Raw genomic sequence first — 25,827 nt, forward strand, 5'->3', positions numbered from 1 at the left:
ACAGAATCCTTGCTGAAGCTAAAAACCTCTCATTCAATGCCACTGTAGCTTTCAAGGCATATAGCAATATCAAGGACTATATTGATGAAGCAGAGAGACTCTCCAGGGAGGCCAAGGCCCGTGCAAATGAAGCTATGCAACTGGTAAGAAAAGTGAATAGTGTCTGTTGGAAGGGAAGCTCAGGCTGCTTCTATACCCCTGGCTCCCTGCACCCCCTTCATTCCAATTTCCATGTGCTATCATCCTACTGCTCTATCTATACCCTCTCCTACTGCAGGAGCCCCCCAGTTCTGAGATCCTATCTCCACATACTCCTAGTCTATGTCCCTCCTGATCCCATTTTCTCCTCTCTGTGCCCCCTACACTGTCCTTTTCTGGACTACTTCCCCTTTATTTTTATTCCTCTCTCATACCCTTCTGCCCATGTCTCCCCTCACCCCCCATCCCTCACTCAAGTTAACAGCTTCTGCAACAAAGCCTCGAGACAGAAGCAGGTCAGTTTCAAGTCAATGTTCTGAAGAAATCTTTATCTTGGCAATCCCCCACAATAGCTCCCTAAAAATATTTAAGGACATTTCACCACAACAAGGCCATTGAAACAAAACAGAACTGGAGATGGCGGGGCCAGTCCACCCTGCAGATGTGATGACCCACACAAACTTAGGAAGATTTTTTGGAAAGTGAATGGCAGAACGATTTTTAAACACTGGCAGCAAAAAACTGCATTTACAAACTGTACCAAGCTTCATCCCCAAGATGAGATGCAACAAGTAAAATTTCAGAGGGTTGGTTCTTTGGGAGGGTCAAGGCAACTAGAGGGATTTTAAATGGGTATTATAATGGGAAGCTAGCCCTTTAACCTCAACTATGAAGGAACTACCTCTGCTCTACAACAAACTCAGCAGAGGCAGAAAGCCAGGGATATTTTGTATTGGGAGTAATGAAGGAGTTAAAAGCTTATTTATAGAGGCAAATATGTGACCAGCTGACCTGCACTTCACAGACACCCAGGCTGAAAATACCCCTGCAGATGGCAGAAAACAGTGAAATTGGAAAATCCCTATACCAGATAAAGAAACTGCAATGATACAGATAGCTAGCAGAAATAATACAAAGCCCTGTGGATTCAGAGTTACAAGGCTAGAAATAAGGACAATGTGACCAGTCCATATTCATGAACAAGATAATAAGGTCTGGATTTTAAATCAGTGTTGGTCACATTTTTTGCAACTTTAAATATTAACTTACAGTTCAAGTTGCACTAATTACTGAATTTATCTCTTTATGGGGAAATGGAGCCTCACATATTGATATGTGCTGGGGAGCTATAAACATAGTTCCTTCTATCAGAATTACCAGTTTTAAAGCAAAGGCAAATAAAGAGTAGTGGGTTTATTTTCAGAATAAAAAGCCAGAAAAATATCTCTATCTTTTTCTCCTTTGATGCCTCAGAGACAGTGAGGGAGACAGATGTTATGATGGTTGAACGGGAAAGAAGAGAGATGCAATAGTCAGGAAACAAAGCAGGTGATTGCTATATGGCTACAAAAGGGCATATGTCAGAGAGGCAATGAACCAGCTGATTATACTATAGAGAGAAAGAGGATAGATAATTTGAAATGGAATGAAGAAAGGATGTGGACAGTGTGATATAAATAGAGACAAATGATTACCAAGTACGGAGACCAAGGCATGATTAAGACACCATTTTTAAGGGTACTCATTCTTATGGATTCAATAGATATAACCTTATTTGTTTTATGCAAGTTGTATAGAATATGGATCTAATTGATAGAAAAATAGGAATGTGGAGGGAGTAATGAGTTATTGTAAAGTAATGAGTTTAGGGGAGTTCTTCTTGCTACGTGTTTGCCATTCCTATCCTTCATAACATATAATAAAATACCTACTTCTGTATCACACAGATTCTTACATAGAAGTGTGATGAGTGGTCATTTTAGGGTTTTATTTATGTTAATGGAAAGGATGCTTTCTTTTCAAATGAAATTAACAGTGTTAAAAGCTAGAACTAAAAGAGACTAAGAAGCATTTCACTAGCAGGAAGCCTGATAGATGACTAGAAAAGATAATCCATATTTTAAAATATGACAGAAGAATTCCTCCCATTTTTTTATGATGGATTAATTCTCCCTTTTAAAAGCAAAATAAATTAATCACTGATGCAGCATCTCCAGCATTCAAGCAGCTTTCCGCAGCCCATCACTTATTGTGGGTGGTGATGGTGATTGGGTTAACTGACTGAAAAGCTGAATCATGAGAAAGGATTTGGCTTGTAGTTCAGAGTTTAGAATCAGTTTTAAAGTGGTGCTTCAAGAGATATTTTTAATGTGATCACATTTTTTTAAAAGTGCAGGTGCGGTCTACTAAGCAAGATCAAGGAACTAGAGCTTGTTCTATAGTACAGAGTTAGGTTGACATAAGGCAGCTTGTGTTAACCTGATTGTGTCAGTTGCTCCCGCTGACGCAAGTGCCATACTACACCGAAGACATAACTCCACCTCCACGAGAGGCGTAGGGCTTATGTCGGTGTAGTTAGGGCAACGCAGTGTAGTAGACGTTGCATTACTTCCATTGGCTGGTGGCTGTCATTCTTGTCAGTCTCACAGCTCCAGCCATGACAAGGAGGCCGTGGGGCCTGTGGTGGCCTCCAGCTACAGCCTGGCTGCCATCAGAGCTCCCTGCTCCCAACCGCACTGCTGCCTGTGCTCCCCAGTCCTGCAGACAGCCCTGCTGCCCCTGGGCTCCCTGTTCCCAAACGGGCTGCTGCCCGGACACCTGGCTCCCCGCTCCTTGCTCAGTGGCTGCCCCCTTCTTCCGGCAGGGAGGCGAAAAGCCCAGGGGGCAGTTGGGCTCCCAGCAGGGAGCCGCGGGAAGCTGAGAGCTCTGGCTTTCAGCCCCCCACACTGCCCCTCTTCAGTTGGTGGAAGTGCTTTGGTGAGGACACGTACCACCGACGGAAGGAGGGTAGTGTGGATGTCGTTTGACAGTGCTTTTCTTTTTCTATTATCTATTTTTTAGCATATGGACTGATACAGGAAATCTAAACACAGTGTCAATCCATATGTCTAAACACACAGTATCACCTGCTATTAAAACATGAAGGAGTTCACCATCACACACACTTGCCTACACACATGAACACTCATGTTGCACACAGTAAGATATTGGTAATGTCTGTGCTTTTCGTTAAGTCAATATCTTATGAACCACAAATCACCAAAATGCACACTTGTATAAGATGTTTTGATTAGTTGACTTTTTGAATAGCATATTTCCTTTTAAATTGTTTTCAATCTGTACATCTCTATTTATCGCTGAAAAGGTCTTTGTAAATATTATCTTTAAGCTATATGGAGTGCAATCAGGGTTTCTGGCAGAAATATCAGCCTGGCCTTAATTACTCAGCCCTTTATTCAACCCACATCTTGTTTTTGCATTGCAAATGCAGCCTTTCCACTTCATTCTATCAAATATAAACTGCTTTAATAGCCAGTCAAGCAAGCCCAGCAAATTGTTGTTAATAACAAAAATGATCATTAGATCTGAAGTTCTGTGCTCACAGAGTAATCATTCCCTAGCTTCCAAAGCTCAAAGGAAAAAGAACATAAAAACATAATCTGATTTGACAGGTGTATCTGCTGCCAAAACTGGCCAAACATGCCTCCTTAAGGAGCAATTCCCTTATTGCATTGGAGATCAAGTAATGATTCCTCACGGATACTCTTTTTAAGGGATTATGGGTATCATTTTTACTACATGTGCAATGAATTATATTAGCTGTTACTCTATGTTAAAAATAGATATATAAATCCAAGCTCTGCAGTTTTCATTGGTATGTTGAAATCAGCAGTTCCACGTGCACAGGGACTGCAGACTTTGGGTCTGTGAAGACCTAAGTGAGCTTGGGAGTATGGAATACTATTGCACAATAATGTAGTCACCTGGATTTTGTTTCAGGAGAGCACTTAAGCACATGCTTTAGTCAGTCCCTATTCAGGAAAGCTCTGAAGTATGTGTTTCAGTCCTATACGATAACAAGGAGCCTGAAGCTGGTAGCTGTGCGTATATCGAGTACAGCACCTTAAGCAGTAAAACGCTGTCTTACAGAGAACCGCATTGTGAGGGTGTATTGAATTTCCAAAGAATTCAGGGCTTCTGCCAAGATTTTGATATGGTTAGGCAAATGTATGGGCTCTAATGTATAAGAGAAGTGGGAGAAATCTAAAAATGTTCAAAAATATGACCTCTGGGCTTTATCGGAATATAAATATTAAATAATAACAGTGTCATTTAATTGGCACGTAATTAATTTTTAAGTACATGTATCTGCCCTGGAAAATGAAAAGTAGCTACTTCTTAATTACATACTAGTTACAAGGCTATGACCCATGACTAATATAAAATGTTATCTGGCTGTCAAGAGTATTCTCAAAGAAATGCAGTCTGTGTTACGGAGTGACCGGAGTTCATTCTCTCAAACTGAACAGTAAATGATTCAGATTCTAGAGCATTTCCTAGCAAGTTAAAATACTAATTTAATTTAGAAAAACAGTTCTTCCTATATCAACCTTGAACTGTAGGTACAGCTTTGTGTGATTCTCAAATAATGAGATTTTTAAATAGTATTTAGTAGTTAAGAATTTCAGATTTAGCTACACCTTACCCTTTTGTCCCCCTCCTAAGTCTATTTTCATTCATTTCACCTTGACTGACTTGGTTTGATTCAGGAAATACAATTGCTATGAGAACATCTCTCTGGTCTATGTTACAGTCTGTGTTGTGAGATCTAGTCTATTTATTAAATGTTTCATAGCTGTTGTTAAGGAGAAGTATCGAACTGTATTATGTTATTGTGTTCTTAGTTGCAGGAAGAAATCCAGACTGAAAAAAATCTGCTTACATAGATTTGAAAAAAATCCACTCCCAGATTCTATTCTGCTTTCACTACATTCAGAAACAATTTCTCTTTCTGTCTCTTTTGTTAACTTCATCATTGACATTCCAAGGGAGCCCTGGTTTCTTGTAAAAATAAAAGTAAATTAATAAATGTAAAGTATTTTATTAATCTCTGTTGGAGAACCAGTGTAATGGCAGCAGCATATAATTCAGAGTACATTGATGACCGCTTAAAATTTCAACGATTCTTGAGCTAGCTCTTCCTCCTATACTTTTTATTACTTTAAACTTGCCCTGAACCAGCTTAAAAATACTTTTCTGTAAATGACACTGCTTGTTGGTCTGCAGGCATCTGGTCCTCAAGGATCATTGAAGGATAGTGCCAAGAACTCGCTTCAGAAAAGCTTCAGGGTTCTTAATGAGGCCAAGAAGTTAGAAAGTGATGTTAAAGGTATGTGTACTCTATATGACATTAATTTCTGTTGATAAACTACTAAGATTGAGTATGTTCCTAGTGCAAGGAAGACACATCAGTGGGAAATTGAAAAAAAAGCTCAGCCAGGGGACACTGTGACCTAAATGCAGAGCCTTAGACCACTAAGTTATCCTGATAGCAGGAAATGAGTATAATTTGTAACCTTATGACTATTTATTTAAGACTAGCTTCAAATTCTGACTGTGGGCCCATGCAAAGTATTAATGCAGTAATATGTGCCTACATGGGCAACCTGGGTGTTCGGTCCAGTGGGGCTACTTGCTCCCTGGTGCTGGTGGGCAGATAAGGGTAATGGTAGAGCCTTAGCTTCACCACTGATTCACTGGCTACAGTAGGTGAGCCAGCATTATAGGTGGTGGGTAGTAATTTACGGCTGTTACAGGTCAGCAGTAAATTACTACCCCACCACCTAGGAGTAAGAATGAAGCAATATAGGCTTTGCAATGAGGAGCTATGCCTCTGAGTCACAATGTCTCCCTGAACTACTCATGGCTTGGTGTTAGAGCTGGAAAGAGAATTGAGGGTTTTTCCATTAAAAATTTCAATGAAAGGGGGGGGAGTTTTCATCAAAATTTTCATAGGAAAATTCTAACTTTTCTTTAAAAAATTACGTTTCACTTTTCAATAACCGAAAACCATAAACATTAAGCCCCAAAACTACAGATTTGGGGCTAACAACTCTCAAAAACCAAACCAATTTCAGCTTTTAGCCAAAAAATTTTTGCTGTTTAGTTTTCAGTATTCCAATGAAAAAAATCAAACATTTTTGAGGAAATGGGACACTTTCAGTGAAAATTTTCATTGAATCAAATGCAATTTTCAATTGCAAAGAATTTTCGATAAAAAATATTGACCAGCCGTAGTTGGTGCAGCTCATGCATTATTTCTTTCTGAGGGCTTGGCTTAAAGTCAGAATCTAGCCCTTAACATACATGCATTACCTTAATATATAGTAGAGCAGGTCAAATCGTATTTATATAGAATGTATTAGAATGTTTTCCTATCAATTACTGAATGTATTTTTGGTGAATATATTTGTCCTTATTTGACCAGTTCTAGCATCTTGCAGCCAGTAGTAGCCTACTTCCAGAGCTTTTTATCCAGACGAATCCTAAACTGTTTTATAAACTTCTTAAAGAGTATACAAAATCACTTATTGTAATCACTAATGAAAGCCATCTCTGGATGGAGTTGAATATAGCATCTGTTCAATAGCTGTCAACAACCCTCCATAACAGCTTAGGACAGGAAGTGAAGAATAACTTATTTGAATGAAACTGAAGGGGAAATATTTGGTAAGCAGAATACAATTACCCACTTTGAATTTGGCCAGTATTCTGAGGTTCCCACCTCTGCGCTTGTGGAAAATGCTAGGGGGTTTTAATGATCACAAGTGGTCTCAACTGCCATTTTATGTCAGCCAGAGAAAAACGTCTCCAGAACTATAGTATTTTGGGTCAATGGTTTAATAAAAACTTGGAAAGAAGAGTGTCACCTACCGAATCAGCCTTTGAAGGCCTTCTATCCAAGTACTAACCAAGTTTAGTTTATGATTATGAGATATGATATCAAGTCCAGGGTGGTAACTTCGTGGCTTATTTCAAATTAGGATCCAGTAAATTTTACATGCATTCCTTTGTTATAGTTTGAAATGTCATCCTGGATCTTTTGGAAAAAAGCTATGTGCAATGATCATAGCATCTCTTGAATTTTGAGTAATAATCATGACATAGTCGGATCAAGCTTAACTGGCTGAAATTATCATAGCAAGCTAGAGACACCTGGAAATAACCATGAAGACAGGAATGTTACGGTCCTTGGAAGCCTGTGAGAAGAAACAGATATGGGGCCTGCAAGGAAATAAAAAAGATGGCACCCTGGAAACAGAGAGACTGACATGATTTTTCTTGCTGACAAATTGCAAGCTCATCATAGTTTCTGAAAATCAAGATGATTTCTTTGCTTTATGCATCATCACTAGAAAATCACTAACAATAAGATTCTGGAATCAGGTCATAGCTGGTTATTTCCTTGATGGTGCCTAAAGCCATCTGTAGTGCTAACATAAGTTATAAATCGTTTGTGTTAGAAACATAAACAAATTTTGTTCAGAAAATGATTGGGTCCAGTCCGTGGGTCCTTTTCCTGCAAAACCCCCATTGACCTCATGGAAGTTGTAGTACAAAAGCATAAGATCTATGGGATCAAACCCAGAGGAGGTAGATCTTAGTGTGTCTTTTTTGGCTTTTTGCACTTAAACATATTTTGGCAGCCTCGGAACTCAACCAACAGAACATATTTAACATGCAGTAAGTAGTTGATAGGTTTAAAGAGGTCATTTATTATGTTTTATGATCATATTCTCTTTGGGAATTACAAATATTTTATCACAGTCTAAAAGTGCAGGAGATGTGAAAATGTGTAGCACTGATAGCTTGTAAAGCTGGATGTACATTTTAGTTGCGCATTCCATAAAATTCTATTGTGTGTCTTGACTGCAAGATTTAGTAAAGATATAGGGCATTATTATGAATTTTGGGAGCAGCCCACAGTAACATGTGGTGCAGATCCACAAAGCCGTTGGAGGGCGGGGAGCAGGAAGTAGTCAGGTGAGGGAGGAAGGATGCCTATCTCTCTAAACTTCAATAGTACACCCCTTTCTGGGGTACAGCTTATTCCATCAGGCACAGTTGGCCTGTTTCACTGACCAGTGTATATGGGACAGCAGAGATCTGGCTCTATCTCCTCCCCATCCACTTTGATGACCACATTTATTTTGAATACACAGTGCCACAAATAGTGGAACATGGTCCATAACGATGATTGATCTGTTATGACTTTTATGATATGGGATTCTATGAACAGAGAATTAAAGGAGGGTAATAAAATTAATGCTATGGGTTTATGGAAAATAGATCCTGTCAAACTAACTTGATACCTTTTTTTGATGAGATTACAAGTTTGGTTAGTAAAGGTAATAGTGTTGATGTAATATATGTAGACTTTAGTAAGGTGTTTGACTTGGTGCCACATGACATTTTGATTAAAAAACTAGAACAATCTTAAATTAGCATGGCACACATTAAATGGATTAAAAGATGATTACCTGATAGGTCTCAAAATAAAATTGTAAATGGGGAGTCATGATCGAATGGGTGTGTTTCTAATGGTGTCCCACAGGGATTGGTACTTGACCCTATGCTGTTTAACATTTTTATTAATGACTTGGAAGAAAACTTAAAACCATCACTGGTAAAGTTTGCAGATGACACAAAAATTGGGAGAGTGGTAAAGAATGAAGAGGGCAGGTCACTGATACAAAGCAGTCCCGATTCCTTAGCAAGCTGGGTGCAAGCAAACACTATGTGTTTTAATATGGCCAAATGTAAACATCTAGGAGCAAGGAATATAGACTATACTGACACAGTGGAGGACTCTACCCTGGGAAGCAGTGACTCTGAAAAATATTTGGGGATCATCATGGATAATCAACTGAACAAGAGCTCCCAGTGCTATGCTGTGGACAAAAGAGCAAATGAGATCCTTAGATGCATAAACAAGGGAATCTAGAAGACGTTATTTTACCTCGGTATTTGGTATTGGAGTGAGCACTGCTGGAGCACTGTGTCCGGTTCTGGTGTCCACAATTCAAGAAGGATGTTGACAAATTGGAGAGAGGAGCCATAAAATGATTAAAGGATTATAAAACATGCCTTATAGTGGTAGACTCAAGGAGCTCAATCTGTTTAGCTTAACAAAGAGAAGGTTAAGGGGTGACTTGATTACAGTCTAAATACCTACATGGGGAACAGTGGGCTCCTCAGTGTAGCATCACATTGGCATATTATGATCCAATGGATGGAAGTTGAGGCTATACTAATTCAGATTGGAAATAAGACTAATTTTTAATTATGAGAGTAATTAACCACTGGAACAGTTTACCAAGGGTCCTGGTGGATTCTCCATCTCTGACAATTTTGAACTCAAGATTGGATGTTTTTCTAAAAGATCTGCTCTGGAGGAATGATTTGCGGGAGATTCTATAGTCTGTGTTACACGGGAGGTCAGAGTAGATGATTAGAGTGGTCCCTTCTGGCCTTGGAATCTATGTATACCTGAAGAAGTTACACAGCTATATTGGAACAGTCATTTGTTATGGACACTTCTCCACAGTGCAAGATGTCTTGTGTTCAAAGCAAAAAGTGAGGACAGAATTTTGCTCAGATATGAGTGAATTCCATATGCAGATATAAGCATATAACTTGGCCTGGAAAAAGCATAGTACAATATAAATTATATATTTAGAGGCTGTTTTAAAATACACTCCAATCAAAGTTTCATTCCTATCAAAACTCACAGAAGTGAAAGTGCAAATAGTGTAAAGTATTTGCAAGACAATTTCAATCCAAGCAGAAAGGGACATTTATAAATTCACAAACTAGGTTCTCATCTACACTCACGCAACCCCACTGAAACTGATGGGTTTTCATTAGGATTCTTTAATAATGATTTATATTAAAATGGCTTTGTAGAGGCATAAAACAAAGTTTCATTGCATGGATTCTGAACATAATTAAATATGGTCTCAAATTCCACCTGCCCTGCAGAAATCAATTAATATTTGTGCCCTAAATGCGGATACAGCAGAGTAAGAGCAGTGAACAAATTTCCCACCTCCCCCTACTTTTACATCAAAATAATGTTACTGGTATAAACATAATCCCTCCTGTATGTGTTGGCATTTCTGGGATGGGAAGTGAGAGCTGAGATTAAAAATAATAGAATGAAACCTACTTAGGATACTTGCAAAGTTGCCTTCTTCAGAATCCCTACTGGAAATACAGAAGTGAAAGATGGATGATGGGCACTCTATAAAGAGCTGGTAGACAGAAGTGTTCATTAGTTTAGAATTTCTCTCTCTGCACTACAGGTAGTACATTAGTTAAAGTAATGAAAACCCGTAAACCACTCAAATAATCTATCCTCCAGGAAGCCAGGCCTAAGGTATGACAGAGATTGGAATGTTTTCTTGCTACATTATGACATTCTCATGATTTGTGGCCAATTACACTAGTTATAAAATGGCTGTTAATCAGAAAAATGCCATATATTACTTCCAAAAACTGCTGAAATAGTCCTTACAGAGAAAAACTTCTGACAGCAGCTATTACAATGTAGGTTTAGTCATTTCTCTCTCTGTGGGACTGAGAGTGAGAAGGAATAAACTTGCGGGGAGAAGTAGATTCTATTTGTAGTGATTTGCCTACGTGTAGAGTTTCAAGAATTTGGCTGTGAGGGAGTGAATGCAGCTGCCTGCCAGCTTTTCTCTCTGTCTGTCTGTACCTTGACAGATTCTCAGCTTGCCAGGAGCAATTTATCTTGCTTATAATTTTGAATTTACATTTTTAAAAATATGGTTGCTCCTGTGCAGATTTGAGATTAAATATGGAGTTTTGTCTGAACAGATCAATGAAAAGTGAAGTAAGATTGTGTACAAGCTCCCTTTGAGCTGGAGACGTAAAGTCAGGTGGCTTCTGAAATCCAGCTCATATCATTTTCTTTAGTTTAAGAATTGATAGCTTGAGGAGACTCTACCCCTCTGACAGCAGGTGAACATTTTTAGTGAAAACATTTCACTTCTGACAAGTACAGGTAAATCTTATGCAGGGATTTTGTCCTCACCTGAAGTGGATTTTAGCTGATCTAGTGTGTTGTAATCACTAAATGGTTACACATAGTAGAGCTCCTGTATTAATTTTGGTAACCAACATACTCTTCAATACAAAAATTACAATCAATAATAAATATACAATTTTTTAAGTAAAGATTGACCAACATAGGCTGCATCTCCCTCATTACATCTCTATTTCTTCTGCTTATTCCTGTCTACTGTCTTGCATATTCTGTAGCTAAAGCATTAACTTGGGACTCATAATCCTCTTTATAGGATAAGACAGTGGGGAGCAAGAATTCTATTTGCAAAGGAGCAAAACAAATGTAGCAGAAGAAGCAAGATATACACATAATTTCACCAGCTAATTTGGACAGCACCCTGCCAACAACGTCTACTGTGCATGCAGTTTCTATGGTTTTAAAACTACTCTTTAAAAATAATCTAATGAAGCTTCCTTTCCCATTCTTTGGTGTCACATTTAACTATGTGTTCTTTGTGATGGCATCTTAGACAATTTCCCATGAGAACATGCATTCCATGTTACTATAAGAAAACTATATATGTTAGCAGCCAAGTGAAGGTATTTTAATGGTGCCGTGTCATCAGCAATTACTCAGTGCCCCCAATATATAAAATCTGCAGAGACCTAAACTATTCCTTAGATATATAAATAGATAAATCATCCTCCATTTATATGTAGCTCCTTAATCACCTACAATACTCAGGCATATGTGGTGCCAGATTAAAATGTGGGGAAATGGTTTTGCTCTTATGACTTCTTTAAGTTTGTTTCTTTTTCTGCTGAGTAGACAATGCTTTATCCCTTATTGCTATGCCACAGAAACATAAAATTGATTTGGCCATCTTAATCCAGGTCACAGGAACAGGTGTCCACTGCACAAAACACAATCGCAGCCAGCACTAATTGGCATTCTTGTGCAACCCCCTCACAGAGGCTAAGAACTGAATGGGTATACAGGGATCAATCCTGCAAGGCATTCAGCCAACCCAGTTTCAGTGGGAGTTGAAGGTGCTCAGCATCTTACAGTAATGAACCCATTAACTCCTCCCAGGCCAGAGGTAAAGCATGTTAGCTGAGCAATGTGGGCAAACTTGTATTGCAGATGCTCATGTTGTACCTATTCTCGAGCTACCTGAAGGATTTTGGTCTCCAGCATCTTTCAATATTAAATATTTAAAGGAGAGGAAAAAATTCCATGTTAAATGAAGCCAGTGCATGTCATGATTAATATACAACATACCTGCTCAATACTTAATAAAAAGTACTGTCTGAATTATAGATTTACAACAGGTTACTTCCCAATATGGCCTTTAAGAACTTTATTACTTAGCAACACTGTTAAGAGAACTTCTCATGAACAGTGGTTTTAGGAGCTCCTCCCCTTCCCTCCCTTTCAGCAAGGGACACCCTTAGGGCATTTATTTATGGCTTTATTCTTCTAATACTAAGAAAACAATTAAAAATGCATTTGATAAGTTAAAAGGAAAAAATATTAAACAGATGGAGTTTGAATATTCAAATTTAGGAGTTCTGGAGAGACTGAACTTATTAAAATCCATAAAAATTAGTTTGATGCTATAGTTACAAAACTGGAAACAGAGGTCTGGAAACATGATGCTTCAGAAATATAGGAGGGGAATAATTAGCATAATTTCTGGATCTGGCAGGCTAAAGAGGAGGAAAGGAGACAATTTAAGAGCACACAGCAAAATGACTAGAAACACCACCTGAAATGAATAAACTATGTCAGAATTATTTTAAAATGTATACACACTAATATTCCAAAAAGGGACCAGAGACATTGGGGAAATAGGCAAATTTAGAAAATTAAATGGATCTAATTAAAACTGTTTGGAAGCTGATCTTAGTAGACAAGAAATTAGCTCTGCTACATTCTCTGATCATTTGGTGTAGATTCAGATGCCTTTACTCTTGTCCAGTAGCACCTTACTAGTAGCCCCACTGACTTGACTGTTCAATGAGATTGGAGAGTTTCAGAACCTGGTGCTTAAAAATACAAGGCACCTGGGCATCCAGGGCTAACCTTTGTAATACAAACAAGATCTTTCCTGGGGCTTACTGCAGCCTCAACTCACCTCGCTTTCTCCCACAGGTTGCCCAAACAGGGAGGCTACCTCCTGTTCTATGTGGGGCACTTCCCAAGAGTGAAGCCTTAGCTCCACCCAGCTCAAAGTATTCCCCACCCTCCTACCTTAAATAAGAGAAGCATATTCTTCCCTGGTTGACATTTCAGACAGTCTTGGAGTCCAAAATGTATCTCCCACTTACATGCCCCCCAAACATTGCCCCTCCCACAACAGCAGAAGAGGTATAGGTGGGGGCCTCTAGTGCACAAGGGCTTGATCCTGCAATGTGCTGAGTGCCCCCAACTTGAAGGTACTTTGCACTTGGCAGGATCAGGTCCTACCTGGGTAGTTAAATGGAGCCATAGATTTGCTTGGACCAGCTCCCCATCTTCTCCTAATTCGAGGCCAGCTCCTAATCCCTTTCTTTTTCATCCTTCATCGGGATGACTGTTCATGCTCCAGTGTCTGCTATCCCTCAGCCCTCTTCCTTTTCTTCCTGCGACTGTTTCTCTCTTTCTGCCTTTTGTTGCAGAGGCTGTGTGGATGCACGCGCTCTTTTGCTCTCTTTTCTACCCATTTTTTAAAAACACAACTTTTTTAAAAGTGCGCTCTACTAAAAAAGAGCCTCACTTTATAAGGCCAGTGTTAATACTGTTCTAATAAATCACCTGGAAAGGGACAAAAACCCTAAATACATAGCTGTTAACTCATTACAATAATTGATCAATCAATCAAAGAGACAGCTATTGTGCTGCCAGTGGAGCCCATGGGGTTCAAGCACAGAGTATAGAGTCTATCCAGAGATATTCAGAGTACCATAGGAAGACTTCAGAGTAACAGCCGTGTTAGTCTGTATTCGCAAAAAGAAAAGGAGTACTTGTGGCACCTTAGAGACTAACCAATTTATTTGAGCATGAGCTTTCGTGAGCTACAGCTCACTTCATCAGATGCATACCGTGGAAACTGTACACTTTGCCAGTTAATTAAGAAAGCAGGAAAATAAGAATTTTTTGACACACAAAATCATTTGATTCCCTGATAGTAAGTGATTGGCTAGTTTTGAGGGTTACAAAAAATCTTCAAGCCTTTTCATAATCTACGAAAATGCGTATCTTGGTTTTATAGGTAATGTACAATTTTCTTAGATTTTATTTTTAAAAAATAACAATTTGTCTTCCTATCTGCATACATCCATCTTTGACAGATTTTAATCTTTTATAATCTATTGACTGGTTTCTCTCAAGCCACATCCAGGAAAGTTAATACCCATCAGTCCTGAGGAAAACAAATATGCTTGCTTTTTTAAAAAAGAGCTTTGAAATTCTGTAATAGTCATTGAGAAAATTAAAATTAGTTAACAAAGTTCTTCAGATCCTCTTGTCATACTATATAGTTCTGTATAGCAGCTCACACAGAGGGGTCCCAACCTGTTCCAAGCCAGTATGTCTTATTGTAACACAAACAATATTAATAATAATAGTTTCAGGCCAGTGTGAGACAGAGAGAAAAGGAGTACTTGTGGCACCTTAGAGACTAACCAATTTATTTGAGCATGAGCTTTCGTGAGCTACAGCTCACTTCATCAGATACATACCGTGGAAACTGCAGCAGACTTTATATATACACAGAGAATATGAAACAATACCTCCTCCCACCCCACTGTCCTGCTGGTAATAGCTTATCTAAAGTAATCGTCAGGTTAGGCCATTTCCAGCACAAATCCAGGTTTTCTCACCCTCCACCCCCCCACACAAATTCACTCTCCTGCTGGTGATAGCCCATCCAAGGTGACAGAGACAACTGAGACACTCTTTGCATAGATAATGTAGAGTCAAATTGCTCACACAGTAATTCTTCTAATAGTTTGGTAAAGTGGACAGTACATTGAAACTATTTAATTCAATCTTGAACCTTAGGTAGGCAGTATGAGATTTTTTTCGGTCTGTGCCACAAATGTCTCAAGTCTCTCCGATAATTTAACTCACACTGGGAGCTCTTTTGACCCTTAGTCAGCCTATAATCAGGGGACCAGAAAGGTGACTTTGATCTAGTCTGGCAGACACCACAGACATCTGTTCGGATAAGTATTCAAACTTCTAATGTGTTTAATTTCACTGAACTCGTACACTTTTGAAGGTCACAGTTAGAGTTTATACCCCATCCCCTTTTCTACAAATTATTCTCCATCTTCTGCTATCAGTTCAATCAGTTATTCTGATTCATGGAGTGCATTGGAGCCAAGAAATTCCCACCTTTCTGTTCCTCAACTCCAAAGAGCTCCATAATAATGGGAATAAGTGATTAAAAATGTCCCCCCAAATAGGTGTTTTCAGACATAACTAGCATTTTTCCCCCAAACTGTGCGCTGGACTTTTTGAAATAAAGATTTTTAAATAACTTCAGTTGGAGCCTCTTTCTGAAGAGTCTGAAAAATCATTTTTATGTAGCATGTTGTTCCAGCAAAAATATCACTGTTATGCAAAACAGTTTGTGAAGAATATCGACTTATCTGTGAAGGATAATGTCAGTTTCATCTTTCATGTACTGATTATCACATTGCTGATCCTCTGGTTTGTACTAGTTTTTCACTTTAAACAAATTTTGATATATGCTTTTAGCTACAAACAAGTTTCCCTCCAAAAAATCAATCTGCATATTTCATGATAACTTTTTCTTGATGTAGCCTCCTAATAATGATCATGATGCCGCTAATATGGTTTCATGCCCTTTCTCTGGACATTGTATCAGCAGTTGTTGCCTTACTTTGAAAAAGTCCAGCAAGAATTGGGAAATAGCATGCTTATGGTGATAGTACACTACCCTGATTGTATTGTTTTGTCACACAAAATGGATGAACCATTGGCCTAGGGCAGACACCTGAAGAAGAACTTGTGAGGTTACCATAGAAAAGTTTAATGTTGCCTATCTTTAAAGCACAGGTCTGGTAGTTTGGCTTCTTGGGTCCTCTGCCCGGTTTGCCATTGACTCACTGGGTGGCCTTGGGTAAATCAGTTAACCTCTGTCTGTCTTATTTTGTACTTACAGGAGTGTTGAGTACATAAAAGCACTTTGAGAGCCTTAATAAAATCCCTCTATAAGCACCAAGTATCACCATACAATAGTCTAAGGAAATCAAGCACTTAGATACAAAAGAAATAGGTGCCTTAAATATAGAAGATAGCATTAGTAAACTCTGGAACTGGGTGTTACATATGTTCATTGCAGTAACTTAGTAAATTAATTAAATATATGCATATTGATGACAAATGGGTTGTTCGTGGTCTGTTCTATTACAGTACATACCAAATGAATGTGTAAATGTAACCCATGCCTGCTTGGTGTGGCACTCTGTCCCCATCTGATGGCACCTAGGCGAGGGGTTGCCAACCTGGGGCTCTGGAGCCATGTGCAGCTCTTCATAAGTTAATATGCGGCTCCTTGCCTAGGCACTGACTCCGGGGCTGGAGCTATAGATGCTAACTTTCCAATGTGCTGGGGGCTGCTCACTGCTCAACCCCCTGCTCTGCTCCAGGCCCTGCCCCCTCCCCTGTGCCTGCCGTGCCCTTGCTCTCCCCCCTCCCCACCAGAGCCTCCTGCACACCATGTAACAGCTGATCGCGGCGGGTGGGAAGCATGGAGAGAGAGCGGGAGGCACCTATTGGTGGGGTTGCCAGCGGGCAGGAGGCGCTGCAGGTTGGAGTGGTGGGAGCTGATGGGGGGCTGCTGAAATATTAGTGTGGCTCTTTGGCAATGTACACTGCTAAATTTCTGTCTCCTTCTCAGGCTCAGGTTGGCCGCCCCGACCTAGACCACGTACAGATTGATGAGTCTGCTACAGGCTTGGCTAAGAGCCGGATGGCTTTTAGCTCATGCAGTAGAGACTCATACACTAAACTTCAGAGGTCTAGGGTTTGATCCTGCCTGCTGATGACCAGGGTCTGTCTGTGTTACATAAACACAGCACAGTGAAAACAATGAGTTAAAGCTTTTTTGTATGTGTACTCTCTGCAGAAAATGGGGATATCTTGAATAGTATGCAGAACAGGTTGAAAAATGCTGATGAAAAGAATTCTGATCTCCTGAGAGCTTTGAATGACACCTTTGGAAAGCTGGCAGCCATTCCTAAAGGTAAGTACAAAAAGTGCTGAAGCACTGTGCTCAGCTGTGCTTCATTGTGTCGTCTTGCATCTTTATAAAAATGTGTATAGGTGTTATTCTTTGTCTACATACACTCCATCCATTGGCTGCTATCTCATTCACAATGAATGTATGCTGTGTATGAGAGGGAAACTGAACTGAACACAAATGTCTGGTGTTCATTTGCATTTTGGGCTTGTAGGGGCTGCTGTGTTTTTGTCATTCTCAAATGGCCCACTTCTGGAAGATAGTACTTCTGGAAAGGAGTGATGGCATACTGTTAGCCAATCAGTCTTTTTCAGAAGCTGAGAGTCATCCCTGATAGTACCTGTTTTCAGAACAGTGCTTCCCAGAATGGTAAGAACGACGATAACGGCATCAGCAATCAGTTCAAAGAGACCTGGGATAAATAACAATCTCAAATTGCCCAAAGGACTCCAGATAGTCTGTATCTAGAGAGACCCAAATGACTGAGTCATTTTGGTCCATCTATACTTTAGAATACTGCTCAGTCAACAGTGAATCATGGTAGATTTTGTAAATAGTATATAATTTTTCCAGCAGTGTCATTTGTGAAATAAATAAATGATTGTGTGTCCCATAGTAATGGCCCTGCACTTTTTTATATATAAACATTGATACATGCAGAAATAGAATATATACACACACTAATGAACTGTTGCTCTTTTACCTTAGGGCTTGTCTACATGGGGAAATAGCTCAGAATAGCTATTGTGGAATAAGTATTCGGCACTAGACACTTATATAGACACTTATATAGACACTTATATAGACACTTATTCCACTTGAAGAGTTCATGGATTAAGCTAAACTGTACAAAGGCACTTTTAGTGCACAATAAGAATGTCCACAGAGAGCTAGTGTGGAATTGCTTTTGCACTTTTAATTCACACCTTAACTTATTTCACAATCACTTCCCAATGTAGGCAAGCTCTTAATGAATGATTGCTCTAGTAATTATTACTAAAATAGCATAAGAGTGTCATCCTCAGCATCTCAGGGGCTCACAACTTTGTCCTTGCTCTGACCTGTTTCCTTTTTGCCTTCGACATCCCTTTTCACATCCTACACTGTACCTTGTTGCCCTCTCTTTTTTCTCACACTGGGGCCTCCATGCCTTCTTGCATGTTGACCTTGTCCCTGTAACTGCCTTTCTGGTCCAGTGTGCCATCTGTCCTCACTTTCCTTCCTTAAAATTCACCTCTTTCATTAGCTGTCCGCCACTGAGTTCTGCTGCTATGTTACCTGCTCCTGCTGTCATGCTTGACATTCTTCTCCCAATAATATTAAATAATAGGAAGAGTAAAACACAACATTGATCAAAATCTGAATTAAACCTAACAACTTCAGAAACAAAACTGTGTGATCCTTATTTATTGTATCTGTCCTCTATTCCCCACATCTCCTCAGACCATTGTCTTCTGTCATTACTTGCTGTGCTGTGTCTTATTTAGACTATAAGTTCCTCAGGACAGGGACAGGCTTTCTTCTATTATCATAAAGTGCTATGCAACTTATGGTACTATATAACTAATAGCAAAGAGTCTTTCATACTCATTAATATGCAAGAGCTCCATATATTTGATACTTTTTGTGGTGCTAGTAAAGGACAGAGAAATACATTATAACTTCATTATAGTGGACACTTACAAACTGAATGCTTGTTAAAACATTCAAACAAAACCAAAAAGCTCTATCATCTATTTCAGAATGTAGTTTGCCATGCCTGTTCTCTCTAAAGAACTGCTCATTGTTGTTATGAACTGAAAAAATGCCCTGGAAATTTGCACCAAAGAAAAGTTATTATCTATCCATTTTGTGGTGTTCTCGAAGTATGGACTGCACACAAAGCTCCGTGCAATATTTTTCACCAATTCATTTCACACATTTTTGCATCTTCCAGATTTCACGTAACTGGAGATATTTATATTTTATTCACCCAGATCCTTGAAATCTTTCATTCATGAGATTTTGTGCTATGTCATGCGCACTTTAGTTAATTTTGTGAAGTTACTGCTACAGTTACTGGTGTGACTGTGTGCAGATAGATGTCTCAATCAAGCAGAATGGACTTCAGAAGGCCGTCGCCTTTAGGAATACTAAATGTGAAGAAAGCAGAAGAAATATGAAGTAATGGCAATGTAGATTAGAGTTAGAGAGTTTTTGCTCTTGGGACAAGGACACAAGCGCACAAATGGCGTGCTTTGTAAATATGATTAAAACGAAGACTAAAATCTGTAGCAAATAAATGTCAAAGATAGGAAAATGTAGTAAACTGGTTATCAAACAGGGGAATTAACAAGGAAAAGCAAACTGCTCTAGTCATATCCCTGGCTCATCAAAGATTCAGCAAAACAGAATGGCCTGAACCAATAATGCAGACTTGACAAAAAAAAAAAAAAAGCTCAGCAGGAATCAAAGTAGGAGGGCAGTTCACTTTAGGACAAGGACCCACATGCTTAGGAAAGAGTGTATTTTATAGTGTGATGAAAAGTAAGTACAAGGTATGCAATGAATAAATGTCAAAGGAAAGCAACACAGTGGCCTCAATTTACATTATTCTAATATAGACATCACACAAGGAGGTCAGAAGGAATACACTCAGACACTTTGGGGAAAAATAGGTAAAGAAATAACCAGATCCCACTCTTATGCTTGTAAAATATTATTAATAATACTATAGTGTTAAAGGGTTCAATTGTATTTCCAAAACAAAGCTGGCTTGTCAGAACCAGCCCACCCAGAGGGTGCTCTGGGCAGTATCCTTCCTCAAGAAGCAGAATTCCTCACAGAGTGCAGCCTAAGTGAGTTGTCTAAGGTCAAACAGGAAGTCTTTGGTGGAACAGGAGATTGAACTCTGATCTCCTGAGCCTCAGTTTAGTGCCTTAGCCACAGAGCTCCCCCCTTTCCTAATCAATAATATCTAATAGCTTCCACAACATTTTCACACCTATCAGTGAAAATCATCTCGCTCAAAACTTTGTTGCAAAAGGAAAAAAATGCTCAATTTCACACAGTTCAGGTAATTTGTAAAGAGCCACATTTTGATGAGAAATATTATTACCACAAATATTTCACTCAGCTGTACTTCAAAGTAACCATAAACTATAGAGCAGCAGCTGAGTTATGTGGACCATGTAGATTAATATTTTGTACTGTCTTCACCGACACATCAAAGGGCTCCCCCCTACTATGGGTTCTGAAGATCATCACTTTCATTCTCAAGGTTAATCAGATATTCCTAGCACAGGGAAAGGTTTCGTAGAAAAATTAATCTGGCTAAGAAGATGTTTCATTCTCTACTTTTAAACAGGGCTGGATATTCTGTTGTTTGTTTGTTTGTTTGTTTGTTTGTTTTTAAAGATGCAACTGTCAGGTCAAGAAAGACAGAGGGTCTGATTCTGCCATCTGTATTCACAACTGCTCTGACATTTTGATCCTTTCTTGCGCACAGATACAGCTGTGAAGGTGCAAGCAGCTAAAGATAAAGCTGGACAAGCTAACACCACTGCAAATGATGTACTGGCTAGGATTAAAGACCTCAACCAGAACCTCCTTGGTTTAAAGAACAACTACAGCAAATTTGCAGATGATGTGGCCAAAACAAATGCAGTTGTGAAAGATTCCACCAAGAACAGTAAGATCTTTATTTTGTTTGTATGTTTTTCCCCTCAAAAGAAAGATCTTTCCCTGCTGCCATGATGTGATTTATAGCACATCACTATCTTTTTTGTTACAATTCAGTACATGATCTTACTAGAGTACACTGCTGTAATAGGAACCTTTTTGTATAGCCCCCATATTATTATACAGGCCTTAAAGTTGGAAAAGCTTTTGAATATAAAGGATTGCTGCTGGTAACCTAGGAAGAAAGTCTAGCAGCCGCAGAATGAACACATAGTGGATATATTTGCTCCAAAAACTATTCCTTAAATGGATAGAGGTGGGAGAAGAATCGAAGAAGCTATCATTGATTGGAGATTCCACCTCTAGATTCATCAAAGCTTCCCTCCCCACCCCTGTGCTAGGTTAATCAGCTAGTGAGTTCTGTTAGGGATACACTTCATGACACCTTTTATATTCATTATATATATTCATATATATTCATTTTATACAGCATAAAGGCAGTTCAGAGGCACAATAATTAAAATGGACTTCCAGTGAGGTTGTTTGCTTCTATTTTAGCATTGAAGTGACTCCTGCTATCATATAGTGATGATTATGTTAGAATTTTCACTGGAAGATCCTTTGTGTTTCATGGGAAAAGTTCAACAATTTAAATTGCAGCATGCTGCATAGTTCAATAAATCCCAGATATAATATAATTTGTTGTGTTCAGAAACATGTTGTCTCAACAAAAAGACAAAAGGATCTGTCTCTTAAAGTTGGAAGCCTAAATTCAGTCACGTGGATGAGTGATCAGATTGGCAGTTAGGCACCCATTTATCCAGTTTAAATGACAGTAAATCTGCCCAAGTTTGATAACTAAGTTCTAGTTGTGTATTTCTGGCTGTGGGGTGAGTAGTGGGTAATGAGTTTCTCCAAACAAATCCTGTCCTGTAAGTTACTTGACTTTTAAAAATATTATCTTGCAATATTTTCTTTTGTTTCTCTCTTGTCTCTATACCTTGCCTACAGAAATCTGTACGTGTGTATGTGTGTTTATATATACCTGATGCCTCATTGTCTACCACAAAAGCTTATATATATGCGTGCGGGTGTGTGGTATATATATTGCTATTTTTCAGTGTCTGATGCCTCATTGCCTCCTGCAAAAACTTTTGCATAGTGCCACATTTTAGTGCTGCATTAGAACATTTACTGTTTTAAATGCTGCAATAATGGAACTAAAGATTTAAATTATTCTCACAGGATGTACCATAAGCAATATGCCGTATCTGAAAGTGAGAAGAAAGAGATTAACATAGGCGCTCTTGTTTTTTCTCAAGAACCTGGTGACTTGTGCCTAGCGAGGGGTGAACCTTAAATATCTTTATTATCCTGTTTGAATAAACATCCAAAATTTGGATATCTGTTTGGACCTTATACAAACTTTTTGAGGCTGCCTTCCTACTGTATTACTGGTTTGCTCCCCTACTATATCAGCCACACACACTCTCCTTCCTGGACTCCAGCTGCCACGCAAGTCAGACAGGGGTAAAAGTAACTTAAAGGATTTACCGGTACACCGGAGTCCTGAGCAGGGGGCAGGGCCTCAACCAGAAGAGGTGTGGCCTCAACCTGAAGAGGCGGGGCCTTTAAATCCCCAGGCCCATTAAATCAAGATTTAAAGGGCCCAGGGCTCCGGAGGCAGTAGCGGTGGCTGGGAGCCCCGGGCCCTTTAAATCACCCCCAGAGCTGTCAGCTGCAGAGGCGAGTGGGAGCCCTGGGGCTCAGGGGTGATTTAAAGGGCCCCGGGCTCCAGCTGCCGCTACCACAGCGGAGCCCCGGGCCCTTTAAATCACCAACGGAGGCCCGGGGCTCTCGGCTGCCACTGCTATCCCGGGGCTTGGAGCTCTGGCGGAGATTTAAAGGGCCCGGGGCTCCTATGCAGTAGCGGCAGCCGGGAGCCCCTGGCCCTTTAAATCACCACCAGAGCCCCGCTGCTGCTACCCCAGGGCTCCAGCAGCGGGGCTTGGGCAACAATTTAAAGGGCCCACAGCTCCAGCTGCTGCCAGGAGCCCCAGGCCCTTTAAATTGCCGGCCTGGGGAAGCCGGTCCGGTCCGGTCCGGTATGGCGTACCGGCAAGAGAAAGCTGTGGGACTATTGAATGGCTGTATGTGGGAGGGAATTTCAGTTGTCCTAGAACTCAAGGAAAGGAGGAGAGGAGATCCTTATGTAAACAAATGGAGTTCATCTGAGAGATGGGAAAATATATACAGTGGCTAATATTCTGTATAATATTTTTAATCACAATTATTGTCGCACATGGGGTAATCTGAAACTTGTGATCAGGATAAAAAATTTTCTAGTTGTGACCATATAACTAAGTTAAAAATTAATTATCTAATTATTATGCAAATAACTAATTAATTGCTCTTTTAATCCAACATGTTTCATTAAAGCAGGCGTAAAGAAGAAAGGTAAACTCTGAATGTGGAGCTGTATTGTACCACAGTTTTTTCTACCAGTACCATTCTCAGACATAACTATTGAGCCATATCGCTGTCATTTCCTCATACTGCAATTTTAAAATCAGTCTAAAAACATTCCTAAAGGTCTTATCCCCTTGCTTGTCTCAGGAAGCTGAATTTTCAGTCAGAATTCTGTTGGATTTTGCTATTGGTGTTTGTGTCCACTTTATCAGACTCTCCCTTCTAAATTTCTGCTTTTTTTTTTCATATGAAGTTGCTGACGCAGATGCCACTGTTAAAACCCTAGAAAAGGAAGCAGATCGGCTACTGGATAAACTCAAACCAGTCAAAGAACTTCAGGATAATTTGGGGAAAAACATCTCTCAGATAAAAGAACTGATAAACCAAGCCCGAAAACAGGCCAATTCTGTAAGCACGTCTTTCTCAGTAACTCTATGTGGGTAGTTTGTATCCTTTCATCCAGCAAAAGAAGCCATCCCAGTCCAAAATTCCTATGGTAAAGAGTGCAGTATAAATATCTAGATAGACAGAACCCAGAGTATCTGATGTCTACTTTTTCCCTATGGTTTGCTCCCCATTTACAACACAGCCCTGTTGAATGGGGAATACTTATAGGAATGTTAGTATGACAGGACAATTTGGGGGTAACATGGATAAGGGTACAAGGAGGGGTCACAGAGGAGAAAATGTCCCTCATTCAATAGTTGTGCACAAATTAATACTGAAACAATACCAAAAAGATGTTTTCTGCCTCAGCATAGATATTAAAAACCTAATTTTGTAGGAGTTCCATTACTTATGAAACATATGGGTTTGGCGGCTTTTTGTCCCCTGGTTGGACCATCTCAAGCTAACTGAAAATGTAGAGTGCACTTGCTTTCCCATTTTCTTGATATTTACTTCTCCAGGTAATAATTTAATAGACCCTTGTGCTTGAGATAAGAGCATATTTCCTTACCTGGTTACTGAGTCCCAAGTCTGTATCTCCAATGTAATTTTTAAACTCAGGGATCAACTAGTAATAATAAACTTATTTGGCTTTTGACCTGCAACAATCAGGAAAACTGTAAAGAAAATCCTAAGAGATGAACATTCAGTTAAGCTCCTGTATAATTCAAACAAAACCAACATTCTGGAGCACAAGTGGCTGAAAGGAATGTATGCACAATAATGGAGCCATGACATGTCTGCTCCATCTGATAAAGTGCATTTCAAATTCTCATAGAAATATAGGTAAGACAGAAGGGCAGGTTCATCATCATCATCGTCATACTTTTCCACACATTTCATGCAAAGACTTCAAAGTACTTGGCCTCTCAGAATTTCTGTACACTATTGTTATCCTTGTTCTATGGATGGGAAAGCCAGCATGGAGGGAAATTAAATGACTTGCCCAAATTCACGTAGCACTATGTCTGAAGGGCCAGAAATGAGTCTGGATCTCTGGATTGTCTTTGCTAACCAGTAAACCATGTTCTTTTACTGTTCTTGATCTTTTATCCTTTCAATGTTTTTTTTCAGGTTCATAAAAAGCTCTCATAAAACATATAAGTGGTTGCAAGCATGCAGGCTCCTAAACCTTTGTGAATGTAGCATGATATATTTCAGAATAGTTAAATTTTATAAATTAGTATTTTAAAACCTTGTCTGGAGTTTGCAATAGGACCCTATTATAAGCGTATGAGACAAATATGGAATACAAATATCAGTTGATTAAAACTAAATGATGCATGAATGCAACAAAACTTTTAGTGCTTCCCAAAACATATCTCACACATGACACACACAAAGACCCTACCCAGTCCTCTCTGCTGCCCTCAGTGAGGTACTGGGTTTCCTCAACTCACCAAACCTGAATTCTAAGTAGGCCCTAATCCAGCGAGTAACCTATATAACTTTAAGGACATAAGTAGTAACAATGACATCAGTGGGACAACTCAGATGCTTAAATTTATGCAGGTGCTGCAGTGATTTTCAGCATCAAGGCTTTAATTCATTTCTGTATCCAGAAAAGAAAGTTGACTTGGAGAAAGCGTTGTTTGCTTGCTTTTGATACCAAGAATCCAGAAGCCATTAAATGGGATCCACGTAATTACTTTCGAATTTCTTCTTCAGTGTGTATGCCATTCACCTTAATACCTAATGAGTTGATCATGGTTATTAATATTACAGTCAATGTCAAAGGAACTTATAATCATCACTAATCAATTATGATATTTAAGACTTAACAAGGATCCATTAAAATGGAACTAGCAACATCTGACAGGAAAAGGAATCTAATCTTAATATAAAACAAGGAAACCTGGAATATATAGTGGCGAAGAATGTCTCAGTTGGGGGCTACTAAAGAACCATGCAGTTATAAAATCAATTATTG

General features: G+C 39.3%; 1 protein-coding gene across 1 annotated transcript in view; it reads left to right on the top strand.

Moving 5' to 3' along the window:
* The window catches only part of LAMA2 (laminin subunit alpha 2), a 340,783-nt gene that overhangs the window by 260,872 nt on the left and 54,084 nt on the right, over positions 1 to 25,827 (top strand). Inside the window, exons 40-44 of the mRNA XM_077812149.1 lie at positions 5 to 143; positions 5,266 to 5,368; positions 17,208 to 17,324; positions 20,809 to 20,991; positions 23,704 to 23,858. Coding sequence (XP_077668275.1) covers positions 5 to 143; positions 5,266 to 5,368; positions 17,208 to 17,324; positions 20,809 to 20,991; positions 23,704 to 23,858 — 697 coding nt within the window. The remainder of the gene's footprint in view (positions 1 to 4; positions 144 to 5,265; positions 5,369 to 17,207; positions 17,325 to 20,808; positions 20,992 to 23,703; positions 23,859 to 25,827) is intronic.

The sequence above is a fragment of the Eretmochelys imbricata genome, chromosome 3, assembly GCF_965152235.1.
Source record: "Eretmochelys imbricata isolate rEreImb1 chromosome 3, rEreImb1.hap1, whole genome shotgun sequence".
NCBI classification, from domain to species: Eukaryota; Metazoa; Chordata; order Testudines; family Cheloniidae; genus Eretmochelys; species Eretmochelys imbricata.